Genomic DNA, 15,310 nt, shown 5'->3' with positions numbered 1-15,310 from the left:
TTGAGGCCTACAAGGCCCAGCTGAAACCAGTTCAACCAGTTTCACTCTTAATTCACACCTTCCTCAGACAGCCTGGAGCCTCGCCTCAGTGGGGGAGCATCTCGGATGTCCTTCAGGGACCCCCACTGGGATCCTGAAACGCCCACTGAGGTCGAATCCCCCCCCACTAAGGTCGGAACCCTGACATCTTGTTGGCTGAGAGCCAACTGGAACCCCTGACCACTTCCTGAGGAGTCTGGACCTCCCAGGTACTACAAAACAGCTGAGACCCCTCAGATCTTTCTCTTTTAACTTCACTGCTCAAGTTGTATCCAGACCTCCAGAGGCCTAACCACACGACTCAGCAACTAAGGAGGCGATTAGACGTTTGTTTAATTTCATTTTATTTGAATTTGTTTCATTTCTTCTTTTATCTCAGTCGAAGTTTTATTTTAATAGGACTTTTTACTGTTTTAACTTGAAAGACCGAAACAGGAAGTGCACCGGACTCCGACACGTTCCACAGACTTTTTCTTTTTTCAACGATCTAAAAACGGCTTCCACAAAGCCGTTCCCTGCAGAAGCGCGACGTTCATCCCGCTGAGGAGTATGAGAAAATCCACTCCGTTCCTGTAAAGCAGCACGATCTCCGCTGTTACAGAAGAAAGACGAAGTTTCATTCCGTCAAGGAGCACGAGGAAATCCGCCCCCTTTTCCGGTCCAGCGGCCGAGCTCCGGAGCTCCGCTCGAGAGACCACGTGATTCACTGGCCCCCGGCACATTCGCGCCGAGCGCAGGCACACCGCGAGGGTTGTACAGTAAGAGACTTGATTGTCTGGGCATATACTAGTTTTAATACGTAGTGTATTGTCTTTATTTGAGTGCATTTGATTTGGGAAACCTCCGTGTTCTCATTGTTTTAGCGGCGACGAGCCGACGACTTCCGGTTCATTTCCGGGTTCCGTGTGTTTACAGTGTTTAAGCACCGCGAGGGAAGCCTCCGGCCGCGCTGTTTACGTCCGGGTAAGTCTGCAGTGATTTCACCGATCAGAACGTCAGCCCACAACGTCCGCTTGGGGGCTGAGTGGTTAAATCACTGTTTACTTATCTCCGGCGTGTTTTAAGAGCTTCTTTGTTATCTTCTTGCATGTTTTCTCTCTCTCTTCGCCCTCTCTCTCTTTTCTCCTAAACCTACGTATACACACGTTCCGATATGTATTTATAATACAGTTCATGTCACATAGTTAAATCTATACTTAGAGAGGTATAACACATCTGGAAGCCATTCGGCCCAAAGCCAAGCAGAGATCAAGAATTCTCTTTGTCTGAAATTTCCTTTGTGTAATTCATGTGGCGACCGCCATTGTGAGCTCAGGCCACATGGTCATTAACATAGTCTCCATTTTGGATAACGTTAAGTTAAACCACCATTTTGAGAGTCTATTATTGCCACGCCTCCTCTCTGTCTCTCCTCCCATTCTGGCTCTAACTTCCAAAGCGGCTCCGCCATCTTGTTTGTAGTCAAACCACCATTTTGAGAGTTTTTAGGCCTAATGATTCCTTGATTCATTGTCGGCCGCCATATTGGATGTGACAAGACCCCGTCACCACGTGACTGAGTCATCGCCCCTCCCCCTTTATCTCTCTCTCTCTCACACACACACACACACACACACACATACACACACACACACAGAGAGACACTTTGACACAGACACACACACACACACAGAGACAGACGTACATAGACCACAGGTATTACATGTATTGTCTGAGTTGTGATAAGTGCTGCTGCTGTGGTTATCTTTGAAATATTGGAGTTTGTTAAAATGATGAATCATTAAATAGCATTAACTTTATTTCCCCTTTTTAATAAATGCTTTTGTAATTAAAGCATCTGTAGTCTGTGATTATTTCTGCATATGTGTGTGAATACAGCTGGATTACGATAGCCTGTGCTCGAACTGAAAACCCTTCATTGTTTATTAAATAATCATTAATATTAACTATTGAGAATCGTTGGTCCCTGTAACCAGGGTGGTGCCCCTCTACGATAAGTAATGATAGCCTTATCATTTTTAATTATTTTTAATAAATAATTTTCATTATTTTAATAATCATATTTCATGATTATTAATAATTAGCAAACGTCAAGTCTACTCCTATTGCACAACAATACATTTGACTTGAATTATCCCCCATCAGCCACTTGCTGCTTCCTGTGCCTCTCATGACAGATGTAATATTGGTATTAATGTGATATTCTGGGATTATATTTCTGTTATGTCAAGAAATTACATAATTAGTCAATGTCCCTGTTACGTCAGCAGTTATCGCCCTTATGAAGAAACAGATGCTTGTGTCAAACAGAAATTGGAATTTTTTATGAACATGTTTGCTCATGGATTTTTTATTTATTTTCAGCAACTTCCCTTTTCACAATTCGCTGCTGCCTGTTACTATGAATATTTCGGAATTACCTGTCAATCATGATGTCGTAGCCACTGAAAGACTAATTCTATTTCCCTCTCATGGAACCAGGTCGATATCCATGTAGAAAACTGAAAAACCCACACAACAACAGAGATGGACTCAACAATAAAAGTTCAGTAGAATATAATTGCAGCTTTAGATATTCATCCACATGAATTCATCTGTCGTTTAGTTGATTATTTTTTATTTGTGACAACTGAATGTATGAGAAATTAGTTTGGAGTATTTATGCGAAGAATCGGGTTCATGTGAGTAATAAACTCCACAGAAAAAAAACAGTTGTGATACAACAGTTGCAGAAACCCAGAAACTCCAGTTATTAATTACAAAGACGGTTTTTACGACTGTTTATAGTCTAGATATCTTTCATTTCAAGTTCATTTAGAGGACCATTCTGTCAAGTATTCAAATCCGCTATTACATTAATCACAAAATACTGGATGTCTAACACACTTATGATGGATTCAAACTGGTTTATGATTTTCATAGAATTTTGATTTAAAATGAACATTTGAAAAAAAAACAAATACAAACTTTAACTGGGTACAAATAAATCCACAAAAAGACCCAAAAGAGTTAAAAGAAACCAAATTGATACCAATGCAGAAATATGTTGATCCAATTCTGTATTTCAGTGCAGATGAACGTGGCTTGTAGCAAAACCTCTGTTCCACTAAAGAGCTGGAGATTCCATCTGGGAAAAGACTGAGCGTGAGATTTCCATCAACCATCACACGTGTCCTGTACGGTTGATTCATCTGTTAAGAATAAAGTTGAGAATAAAGACGAAATACTGATAATGATACTAGAGCGGAAATGTCAAGAATAAAGATATAATGTTGAGAATCAAATCAAACTAAAATGGAAATGAAGTTGGAGGTTGCAGCGACTGACAGCCATGTTCTCTACAAAGCCCGAAAGCAGGTGACCTCACTGTGAATCTCGATTTCAGAGATCATCTACACATTTTGTAGACGCAGTCACATACTCATTGTAAAACCTGAGTCATCAGAGAAGCGAGAGAAACTCTCCTCTCTGTCTCGTTCATTCTGCTCCTGTGAAACAGGAAGTGACGGATCAGTCTCAAGTTTTGATGAGTCATGTTAATGTTGTGCAGCGTCAGCGTGACACGTTTGTGGAGATATTCGATATTTACCACATTCTTCAGCACTTCATGGACGGCATCATTAATTCCACGTTTCTGCATCAGATACAGTTTCTCTGTGATCTTTGTACAATCTGCCAGAAATATTTCATGTTAGAGCACAAACGAGTAAAGGTTTAGTATTTGTCTGTGTTTGTTAATCCCCAAGTTCCCACCCAAACTAAAACGTGAAAGTACACGTTAAATATATTGTATTATTTGTATTATGCTCAGTAGCTTTCCCAGGCTAAATGAAGTGCTCTTCTCACCCAAGGATGAGGGTCTTTGGGTGGGATTCCCCCCCCAGCATCTTATCATGAGCTCCATCAGTCCCCTCAGCTCTGCCTGGTCTGCAGCCCGGATGCTGAGCTCGTCCAGAGATGGTCGTTGTCCCCTGGGGATCTGGAACATCACAACGCTGGGAGTTGCATCTAGAGCAGGGGGGAGATTATAAAAACAGGTTGTGATGACTGTGTCCTGTTGAGATTAGATGAAATGTTTTAAGATTCAACACTTAAATGTGGAATGTAATTGAATAAAGTTAAGAATAAAAATAATCGAATTGAATTAAAGCTGCATTGACCAAATAATAACAGAATAAACACGCCTGATAGACCAGATGAGAAAATCTGAATTTTAGTTCATCCTGATATAGAATCATTTTTTTACTCTAAACACTGGCACCCCCTTGTGGTAGAATAAATTGTGTAATAATTAAGATAATTTTGAAAGATGTAGAGATTTAAACCCCTAAATTAAATAAATTTGGTGTAATTAGTTTGTTTTGTTCAAATAGTAGTTAATATCAAGAATATATGTGTATTGTATTTTGAATAAAATAAGACTGAAAATAGCAGCACGTCCTCACAAATGATTTTTTTTTTCCTTTAAATGTAATTTAACAGATTAATCATCATCAAAACAGCAGCTGATTATTTTTCTGTAGGTCGAATCACAAACTAATAATTCCACCTCTGATAAGATCACTAACATTAACTCGACCCTTTTTATTTAGATATTTTCCTCGGATCAGATTCGGCTAAAGATCCAAATTGAACAGGCACGACTGTTGTTTTTCAGAACTACAAGTGGTGGGCGTGGTTCACACACGTGAAATCCTGTCGTCCTGGCAGCATGTGGCTCAATGACACACACAGAGAATACACAGGATGAGAGAAGCTATGAAAGAGCAAATCCTCACTTACATGGATACGGATGTTTCCCTGTGGCGATGGACCACAGCAGGATACCATAGCTGAAGAGAAGTAGAATTAATACTCAATCGTCAATCAATTGTTTTCTGAACATAAGAGCATGAAAACATTTCAAGTAATAACACTAATTAAAACCTGAATATGAGCATAACACGTCTCCCTTAAAGTTCCACAAAGCCTGGTTCACTGCTCTCGTACCTGTAGATATCAAAGGCTCGTGAAGGTTTGTAATTTAAGTCAAAAGCCTCCGGTGGCATGTAGTTGATCGTCCCTCCCCCGTCTTCCAAATCCGTCTCGGAAACCAGAGTCTGAGTCTGACTAGGCTTAGAAAGGCCAAAACCTGTGAGCTGGAGAAGAAGGGGCAGTGAGGGACAAAAGTAGCATTATTGTCTCGCTCATATCATCAAGTCTCCATAAAAAACATCCCATAAAAATATCAAGTGAGCCTCGCACTCACCTTGACATTGAGATCTGAGTCCAGCAGCACGTTGCTGGGCTTCAGGTTACGGTGGAGGAGAGCTTTGGAGAGGCTGTGGAGGAAGTTTATCCCCAGAGCCACCTGGTGAGCCAGCCTTAAGACCAGCGGTAACTGTTGAACTCCGTCTAACGTTTTCTGTTCACAAAATGTGAGGAATAAGGACAACTGGGTTCACACTATGTATCTCAGCTACTGTATAGATAAAGATGGAGGTTGATCTTGGTTCAGCCTCTGATAACAACGAGTCCACAGGATTAAGCAAAACCTCCGTTTAGGCGTATTTGCGTAATCCTGCTGAAAAGAAAAAGCAACAAACAGACACAGGTGAAAATGGAATGGAACAAATGAAAGTAAACGCTGGGATCGTCCTGCAGAGCAAGATTCATCCTCATGGAACCATCACAAGTCCACGTGGAGAAGATTCACCAGGTAACAGTGAACTCACGTGATAATCTGACTAAGTAGGACTCGTCCTCTGAACATTTGGACCAAATATCATGACAACCCAACATTTTTCCAAAACAAACAAATGCCGACAACATGGGGAGAGAAATTATCTTCTTCTTTGTTTGATTTGTTGGCTGGAAAACCAGTGTCAAGGTGCATTAGTTTCAATCCACTCGCTAGCTAAGAGCTTCAGTCGGGTGATGGATCAACAGATGTTTCTACTGAGCCACACACACACTGACATGACTGAAGGAGTGTGTTACCTGTAGAGAGTCCAGAGATCCGTTCTCCATGTACTTCATGACCAGACCCAGCTGGGCTGAGGGTCCAGAGTCCTGGGGTCGACCCCTGAAGACGCCGAGGACCTGCATAACATACTCGCTGCTTCCTTGACGCATCATGTCGACCTCCCGCCACAAAGATGAACTGGTCCTGTGTGTGTATGTGTGTCACGTCAGTAAATCTCACTTATTTTCACTTGCAGAAAACAGAAAATCTTCTGTAGCTACTCACCCGTCATCGTTATGAAGCAGCTTAATGGCCACGTCTAGGCACCATCCTTTATGCCTGGCTTTGTAGATATCTCCAAACCCCCCGGCGCCGATTGAAACCCAGTCCGTGAGGCTGGAGTCTTCAATGATCACTGGATCTGGCAGAGCCATGTTCACTGGAGGAGGAACTCCTTCTGGGTCCATTGTAATTCTATAGAATATGTTGGAAGGGAGGTAACACAGAGGGAAGCAGGTCATTTAAATCATTTCCACTCTGAACGTCTGGGTTCGATTCAAACCAGAGTTTATCTCCAAAAAGGAAACTTTATAAATGTCGCTGCTCACCAGCATTTGGGGGATTGGACCAGTTTATTCCACATGAGGATGTGAAATTTCTCAATCACTATTAACACTCAAATTTGCTGAATGACAGCTATTTTCTTGTCCTATCGACCAATCTTCACATTCACACACAATACGGCACCTGAGGCAGTTTATTGTTCAGGTTATTGCAGACTGGACGAGTGCTTGAGATACTTCTTGAACCAATGAAATTATCAAATCCTGATAGTCATACGTGCTCACTGCAGTAGTTTTGAATTATTCTTATAAGTTTGAATTTGATCTCGAAAAATGATTCTATTCTTTACTTTTCGACTGATCTTGTTTTCTTATGTCTGGTCCCAACTGTTGGGAACAGGTCAGATTGTAACTCGGCCTGTGACTCACGGTCCTTCTGGCGTTAAGTCGTGTTTTTGTGCCTGATGGTGCCCGGCGCTGCCACCGGGGATATCTGCTGACTACAGCTCGTTAAAAACCACATGATCGGACTTGGCTCCTGTTTTTTGCTGACGCGGCTAAAGAGAGGTGTGATGCGTTTCTGACTGGTGAAACATTTTCAAAACAAAAGAAGCTGAATAAACATACAGAAATACCAAAACCTAAATTTAAAAGCCTGCATGTCACCAAATCTGAATCGTGTTCAGAAGTGAACGTCCTCACCTGTTCTTGCTGCTTCCTGGATGCGGTGATGGGGGGTTGACAGGAGAGGGCGCTGTTGGTTGTTGCTTCCTCTCTGATGGCTCCAAGTAGATGTACAGGGTGTTTTCGTTGCCGCAGTGGTTGCAGACATAAGGTGTCGGTTGTATCGTAGAAGGAGTCGGGCTGGAAAGCTGACGCTGCAGATGTAAAAACAACAAACGAACCAAATGAGTTCAAAGTAGAGAAGAGATACGACTAAAACTGTGACCAGGCTTTAAACGGATAGTTGAAAATGTCTAATACTGATATACAAAATATATAAGTATTTCATTCACATTTCTGTAATTCTTCCTGGATATACAAATATTTCTCACAAATAAAATTATCTTTATAATTATACATGTTTTGCGTAATAATGTACTGAATAAAGTGTGTGAAAACACGATATAGAAGACGTAGGGTCACTTCTCTTCTGTGATTGGTTATTCATTCTCTGATGCATGTGATTAATGATAAATGTGTTTTCTTAAGTTTGGAGACATTGTGGTAATTTCTTAAATCTACCTGGAACGGTTGAGGGGGATTCTTAGCTGCGCTGGCCTGAGGTGACCTCGTGGTGGAAGGAGGCGTCGGAGATTCACCGATGGGATGAAGGGAGGAAGCTTTGGGTTTATGGTCGTCTGTGGACGAGCGGGTCGAGTCACCATCACACACGTTTGCTTGTCGGGAGGCCGGCGGGTCTGAGAGGGAACACACGAATGTGAAAACCTGAAGCTGTGGTAGATGATTTGTTTGTCTTGATCGTGACCTTAAACCAAAGTTCCCCCTCCAGCTGCAACGCCAACTTCCTGTTTACCTTTGACCCTTTGATTTGAGATCCTCTCGGGGGCCACTTCCTGCAACAAAAGGAAGTAATTATTTTACTTAGTTAATTATTTATTAGTTGTTTACGATGAACCACTCAACCATTAAACACTAAAACGACCAGTTGCATGTTTTAATAGATTGGTTTTCTACTGAGAAATATACATGCTCGTCCCTTAATGAGATGTTTACTTCTGATAATTAAAACTCAGCCGACGGTAACGTACATGAACTTGTGTTTTAAAAGACACACTGAGAATAAAACTATTCCTGCAAATCAAAACATAGAAAATACATATTTTAAAAAACACAGATTGTCCTCCGTTGTATTAGAGCTGATTGGAGCCATGTATGTGGGGACTTCATCCTTTTCATCGTTGAGTTGTTAAATACTTCAATTAAATAAAAAATGCCACATAATCACTTTAACAATACTAAGAAAGGAAAAGTAATTAATTTGTAAGTTTTAGCAAAATACAATCAAAGAATCAGAAGGAAAAATCCTTGTTTCGCAAAAAATGTATAGGTTATTGAATTTAAAACATGTAATATTCAGCGTGATATGTATGTAATAGTATGACATAAATTAAATATATATGCACATTAATATATGATATATTTACAAGCAAATTGATACATTACGATTTATGTATTTTGATCCAATACGATATACAAAATAAGAAAAAAGTAATCATTCGATTGTTGATGTGTGTATATACATATATAATCTTAATTTCTATATAAATTCCTTCTCTGATTGAACTTGACACAAACTCAATGTGGTGCAGCAGGAAGTGATGCATGTAATATTTCCCTGAAGCAGCAAAAACACACGTCGTGAAGAAACATCACAGTATTGACTAATCTGTGGCAAAGGGAAACCATTAAAATACCTCAGAGACCAGTGAGTCACTTCATGATTTATAGGAAATAAAGTAATTTCCTCCAGTGAGGAACCGAACGATGCAGCAAGGGTCTGAACTCTGATCATATCTAATATCTCTTCATATTGTTTCTCACCTGAACGGGCGGAGGTCCCGTCTTCACATGATCCTGATTCTTCATCGCTTCATCTCTAGGAGGACCTGGAAGGAAAAGATGGATTCAGAGAGGTTTATAATAACAATGTGAATAATGATCATAATTTTGATCAAACTCAAAGGAAGAGATTCATTATCTTCTGCAGTGGGATGAAAAGATCGAGTTTCCTCTGCACATGTGAAGCTAAAGTCAGCAGCTGGGTTCTGCTCAAAGTGTTTCATCCAACTCTCGTTTCAGAAAAGTGGATAAAAAATCATCTTGTGAAAGTGAAAGAATTTGTGAAACCTTTGGCCAGAGTGACGCGAAGCCACTGAAGATCCTCCGTCAGTTTGTCTTGTTCCCTCTGCTCCTGCAAAACAGGAAGTGACGGATCAGTCTCAAGTGGTTTTGATGAGTCATGTTAATGTTGTGCAGCGTCAGCGTGACACGTTTGTGGAGATATTTGATATTTACCAGTTTCTTCAGCACTTCATGGACGGCATCAATAATTCCACGTTTCTGCGTCTGATACAGTTTCTCTGTGATCTTTGTACAATCTGCCAGAAAGATTTCATGTTAGAGCACAAACGAGGAAAGGTTTAGTGTTTGTCTGTGTTTGTTAATCCCAAAGTTCCCACCCACACTAAAACGTCAAAGTGCACGTTAAATATATTGTATTATTTGTGTTATGCTCAGTAGCTTTCCCAGGCTAGATAAAGTGCTCTTCTCACCCAAGGATGAGGGTCTTTTGGTGGGCTTCCCCCTCCAGCATTTTTCCATGAGCTCCATCAGTCCTCTCAGCTCCGCCTGGTCTGCAGCCCGGATGCTGAGCTCGTCCAGTGATGGTCGTTGTCCCCTGGGGATCAGGAGCAGCACGTGGCTGGGGGTTGCATCTAGAGCAGGGGGGAGATTATAAAAAGAGGTTGTGATGACTGTGTCCTGTTGAGATTAGATGAAATGTTTTAAGAGTCGACACTTTAATGTAGAATGTGATTTGATAAAGTTTAGAATAAAAAAAAAATCGAATCCTAATTCTTGTATTAAAGCTGCATTGACCAAATTTTAACAACAGAATAAACACGCCTGATAGACCAGACGACAACATCTGCATTTTAGTTCATCCTGATATAGGATCATTTTTTTACTCTAAACTTTGGCACCCCCTTGTGGTAGAATAGAGAGTGTCTAATAATGAAGACACTTAATTTTTCTACAAATGATGAATTTTAAAAGATGTAGAGATTTAAACCCCCCAATTAAATAAATTTGATCTAATTAGTTAGATTTTTTCAAAAAGTAGTTAATATCAAGAATATATGTGTATTGAATTTTGAATAAAATAAGACTGAAAATAGCGGCACGTCATCACAAATAATTTTTTTTCCCTTTAAATGTAATTTAGGTGATAAACATCAAAACCGCTGCAGATTATTTTTCTGTAGGTCGAATCACAAACTAATAATTCCAGCTCTGATAAGATCACTAACATTAACTCGACCCTTTTTATTTAGATAATATCCTCGGATCAGTTTCTGCTAAAATCCAAATTGAACAGACACGACTGTTGTTTTTCAGAACTACAAGTGGTGGGCGTGGTTCACACACATGAAACTCTGCCGTCCTGGCAGCATGTGGCTCAATGACACACACAGAGAATACAAAGGATGAGAGAGAAGCTATGAAAGAGTAAATCATCAATTACATGGATACGGCTGTTCCCCTGTGGCGATGGACCACAGCAGGATACCATAGCTGAAGAGAAGTAGAATTAATGCTCAATCGTCAATCAATTGTTTTCTGAACATTAGAGCATGCAAACATTTCAAGTAATAACACGTCTCCTTAAAGTAACACAACAAATTAAACAGTTATTCAAGCCTGGTTCTCGTACCTGTAGATATCAAAGGCTCGTGAAGGTTTGTAATTTAAGTCAAAAGCCTCCGGTGGCATGTAGTTGATCGTCCCTTCCCCGTCTCCAAAATCCTTCTTGGAAACCTGAGCCTGAGTCTGACTAGCCTGAGAAAGGCCAAAATCTGTGAGCTGGAGAAGAAGGAGCAGTGAGGGACACAATTAGCATTGGGACAATAACAGATGCAAATTACAGCATATAAGTTATTTTGCAGAAAATTAAACGTATTAGATGTTTCTGGAGGTTCAGGAGCTGCCTTTACTACTAACTTTGGGTTTTTCATCTTTTTAGAACTTTTATATTCACTAGAAACCTAAACAACACACTAGAAGAACTGAAACAACTAAACATGTCTCCAGTGAGGCCTGAAGTTTGTCAAACTCTTTCGCAACCTTTTCAGTAATAAACGTTTATTGTCTCGCTCATATCATTAAGTTTCCCACATCCCATTACAATATCAAGTGAACCTCTCATTCACCTTGACATTGAGATCCGAGTCCAGCAGCACGTTGCTGGGCTTCAGGTCCAGGTGGAGGATGGGAGGGGAGAGGGTGTGGAGGAAGTTTATCCCCAGAGCCACCTGGTGAGCCAGCCTGAAGACCAGCGGTAACTGTTGAACTCTGTCGAAAGTTTTCTGTTCACAAAATGTGAGGAATAAAGACAACTGGGTTCAGCCTCTGATAACAATGAGTCAGCAGGATTACGCACAACAGGTGAAAACATAACTTCACGAATGGAAGTAAACTCTGGGATCGTCCTGCAGTGCAAGATTCATCCTCGTGGAACCATCACAAGTCCACGTGGAGAAGATTCACCAGGTAACAGTGAACTCACGTGATGATCTGACTTAGTAGGACTCGTCCTCTGAACATTCTGACCAAATATCATGACAACCCAAGATGGGGAACGATGAAGCTCAGTGAGAAAAAGGATCTTATTTTTTGTTTGATTTGTTGTCGGCTGTAAAACCAGTGTCAAGGTGCATTAGTGTCAATCCACTTGCTAGTTGAGAGCTTCAGTCAGGTGACGGATCAACTGATGTTTCTACTGAGCCACACACACACTGACATGACTGAAGGAGTGTGTTACCTGTAGAGACTCCAGAGATCCTTTCTCCATGTACTTCAGGACCAGACCCAGCTGTTCTGATGATCCAGATTTCGGCGATTGACCAATGAAGACGCCGAGGACCTGCATAACATACTCGCTTCTTCCTCGACGCATCATTTTGACCTCCCGCATCAAAGATGACCGGGTCCTGTGTGTGTATGTGTGTCACGTCAGTAAATCTCACTTATTGTCACTTGCAGAAAACAGAAAATCTTCTGTAGCTACTCACCCGCCATCGTTATGAAGCAGCTTAATGGCCACGTCGTAGTCCCACAGCGGATGCTTGGCTTTGTAGATTTCTCCAAACCCCCCAGAGCCGATCGAAACCCAGTCCGTGAGGTCGGAGTCTTTGATCAATACTGGAGTTGGCAGAGCCATGTTCACTGGAGGAGGAACTCCTTGAAGGTCGATTGTAATTCTGTAGAATATGTTGGAAGGGAGGTAACACCGAGGGAAGCAGGTCATTGAAATCCTTTCTACTCGATTAAAGTCAAAGTTTATCTCCAATATGGAAACTTTAAAAATGTGTTTGGGGGATTTGTATTTCTTTATTGGATAATTGGATTATTTCTCGATAACTCTCTTTCTGTTTATGAAAGGAAAAGAACTTAGTTAACTAAAAGAGGCCCATGGAAACTTCCTCGAGCTGATGCCTAACTAAGCTGTGAACGACAGTCTAAAAGCTAAGAAACACAGAGAACAGGAAATCCTTAAGGTCTAGACCCGGAACCAGAAAATTATAAGAAAACTGTGACGTACGCCTTAGAAATAATTCAAGCAGCTGCTTCTGACAGGCAGATAGAAAGGAGTTGATTTGTTTGGAGGATGCGAATGTTTACACAAACAGAACATACAGCCGATAGAGCAGGAACACAATATTCTTTACTCTAATGAACGGCAACACCGATCCAAAAGGCGTCAGGCGAGTCAGAGCTTGTTGGTGGAATGAATACCAGTAACTCCTGTTCAACCACTCGAAGCGTTCACAAGTACTTCCAGTTGCTGTATTGAATGTTAATATTATACAACATCACAGACGAGGCTACCTGGCTTTAGTCCACGCCTCGACAATAAAGCTTTTTACACGTTTGGTTTAAAACGTTAAAGAAACAAGAATATTTAAATCTGAACCTTTGGTTAAACAGCAGATTCACATCGCTTGTGATAATGAGTCAAGTAAGAAACACAACATTAGAGATGGAAACTACCTCACAGTTTGATTCCCTGATCAGATCAAAGCCGCAGACACAAAACACTGATAAGAATATGAATATGATTTGTTAAGAACAAGGAAAGCACTCACCCTCGTTGAGAAAACCCTCCTGCTCGCCCAGTGACTCTCTCTCTCTCTCTCACTCAGCAGCTACATGTGAACAGATTAAAGCAGAAGTAAGAGAGAGTGACTCAGATCCATGGGTGTTTTCCCCTCACCAGCGTCTGGCTGGTGGCGTGGCTGCCGCCATGGCCAGCGGGAATTTTAAATCACTGACAAGGAAGCACAGGGTTAAGATCTGTGTGAGTTTCCCCTGCAACCCCCCCCCCTGCAGCGTGGAGAGCATCGGGCTCGCTGTGGGGGGGCAGGTGGGTCACAGCGGCGTGGTGTCGGCCGCTTTGATGAACAGCGCCGTGGTCGTGTTCCTGGACCGGGTGGAGAAGGTGAACTCCGTGGTCGAGACAGGGATCACCGTGAACGGTTGTTTTGTACAGGTGCTGCCTTTGTCCCAGCCCGCTACCAAGGTGGTCCTGTCCAATGTCCCTCCGTTCATCACCGATGAGTTCCTCAGTAAAGAGCTGTCCAGGTACGGGAAGGTAGCGTCCCCCATACGGAAGTTGTTATCTGGATGTAAGTCTCCATTACTGAAACACGTAGTGTCTCACCGCAGACAGGTCTATATGATACTGAACAACCGGAACGAGGAGCTCAACCTCTGCTTCCACGTTAAAGTAGATGATTATGATTACGTGATTTTCGCAACAACAGCGGTGATGAAGTGCTTCGGGTGCGGAGAGGAGGGACACAAGGTGAGATCCTGTCCGAGGCGGAGTGACCCGGCTCCGCCCGGTCCTGAGGCGGCTGCGAGCGCTGGGGCGGGAGCCCCCGCTGCTCCTCCTCCGGTACCGGAGCGGCGGGCCCCCGCTCCGCGGCGGCCGGTCCCCCCGGGGAGCCGGTCGCCCGCCCCGCGGTGCCGGCCGGTCCCTCCGGGGAGCCGGTCCCCGCGGGGCCGACCCCCGTGTCCCGGGGCCAACAGCAGCTCCACGGGCTTCTCCGCCAACACCAGCGCGGAGAATCAAGGCTGTGACCGAGCCAACACAAGGGGTGAGTACAGTGAATACACCGGGTGTTGGGGGGGATGTGGTGGGTGAGGAAAGGGAGGTGGGAGGTAAAGGGGAAGAGGAGGGTGGTGTAAGTAGAAAACAGGTGGAGAAGAGGTCAGAGCAGGATGGAGGGGACAGTTTAGAAAAAGGAGGAGAAACAGGTGAATGCAGGATGACGTGGAGTGAACAGGTGGAGGAGGAGGAGGAGATGGAGGAAGAAGCAGTCAAATCAAAGATATCAGTAAAGCGCAGGAGGTTCACCAGGACGGTTTTAAACGAAGCAAAGAGTATCAGAATGGAGAGTGATGTGAGTGAGTGTGAGAATGAGTGTGTGTCTGACAGCAGCGACGTTCCACTTTTTAACAGCAGTCAGAAAAGGAAAATGTTCACAGTAGATAAATTTAAATCCTTTTTACAACACACAAAAAATCAACAGCTGAAACTTGAAGAACACTTCCCAGATCTCGGTCTTTTTATTTCCTCGGCCAGACTCCACATGAGCCAGAGGGAGGAGTCTGGCCTCACAGACCAGGAAGTTTTTAGACTTAAGAAGCTGGTGCTCAGAGCCAAACGCCAACTAACTCGTGATGGAAAGGACAGCAATGTGTGTTTTAATTAATTTATTGTTTTCTGTTTTAAACGTGAACGGTGCAAGAGCGGAGACTTTACAGCGGCTGGTGGATGCTGTGGGGCCGGTACTCACCAGCTCCCAGGCCCTGGGCTCCCTGCTGGGGCTGCAGTCCACCCTGGTGGCCGAGAGGATCCAGAAGCTCTGGACCCAGAGGCTCTCCACACATGAGAGGGACCTCCTGAGGGCCGACCAGATGGGGGAGACCGAAAGAGACACTGCAGAGCGGGAAACCA

At 42.8% G+C, this 15,310-nt stretch overlaps 2 protein-coding genes across 2 annotated transcripts; both read right to left on the bottom strand.

Annotated features, from left to right (window-relative positions):
* Positions 1-2,508: 2,508 nt before the first annotated feature.
* LOC132996253 (receptor-interacting serine/threonine-protein kinase 3-like) lies at positions 2,509-6,450 on the bottom strand. Its single transcript, XM_061066597.1, has 9 exons — positions 6,269-6,450; positions 6,019-6,187; positions 5,288-5,443; positions 5,029-5,177; positions 4,822-4,871; positions 3,886-4,047; positions 3,629-3,711; positions 3,407-3,431; positions 2,509-2,540 (listed from the first exon to the last, which is right to left on the bottom strand). Exons 1-9 carry the CDS (start codon positions 6,448-6,450, stop codon positions 2,509-2,511), a joined length of 1,008 nt encoding a protein of 335 aa, XP_060922580.1.
* A 538-nt stretch (positions 6,451-6,988) lies between these two features.
* On the bottom strand, positions 6,989-12,508 carry LOC132996252 (receptor-interacting serine/threonine-protein kinase 3-like). Its single transcript, XM_061066596.1, has 13 exons — positions 12,360-12,508; positions 12,110-12,278; positions 11,499-11,654; positions 11,003-11,151; positions 10,814-10,863; positions 9,843-10,004; positions 9,586-9,668; positions 9,418-9,481; positions 9,112-9,176; positions 8,084-8,123; positions 7,792-7,967; positions 7,249-7,424; positions 6,989-7,130 (listed from the first exon to the last, which is right to left on the bottom strand). Exons 1-13 carry the CDS (start codon positions 12,506-12,508, stop codon positions 6,989-6,991), a joined length of 1,581 nt encoding a protein of 526 aa, XP_060922579.1.
* Between the last annotated feature and the right edge of the window lie 2,802 nt (positions 12,509-15,310).

Source organism: Limanda limanda, chromosome 22 (genome assembly GCF_963576545.1).
Source record: "Limanda limanda chromosome 22, fLimLim1.1, whole genome shotgun sequence".
In the NCBI taxonomy this organism is placed as follows: Eukaryota; Metazoa; Chordata; class Actinopteri; order Pleuronectiformes; family Pleuronectidae; genus Limanda; species Limanda limanda.
Note: the sequence above shows the minus strand (reverse complement) of the source record. Positions and strands in the feature narration are given on the sequence as shown.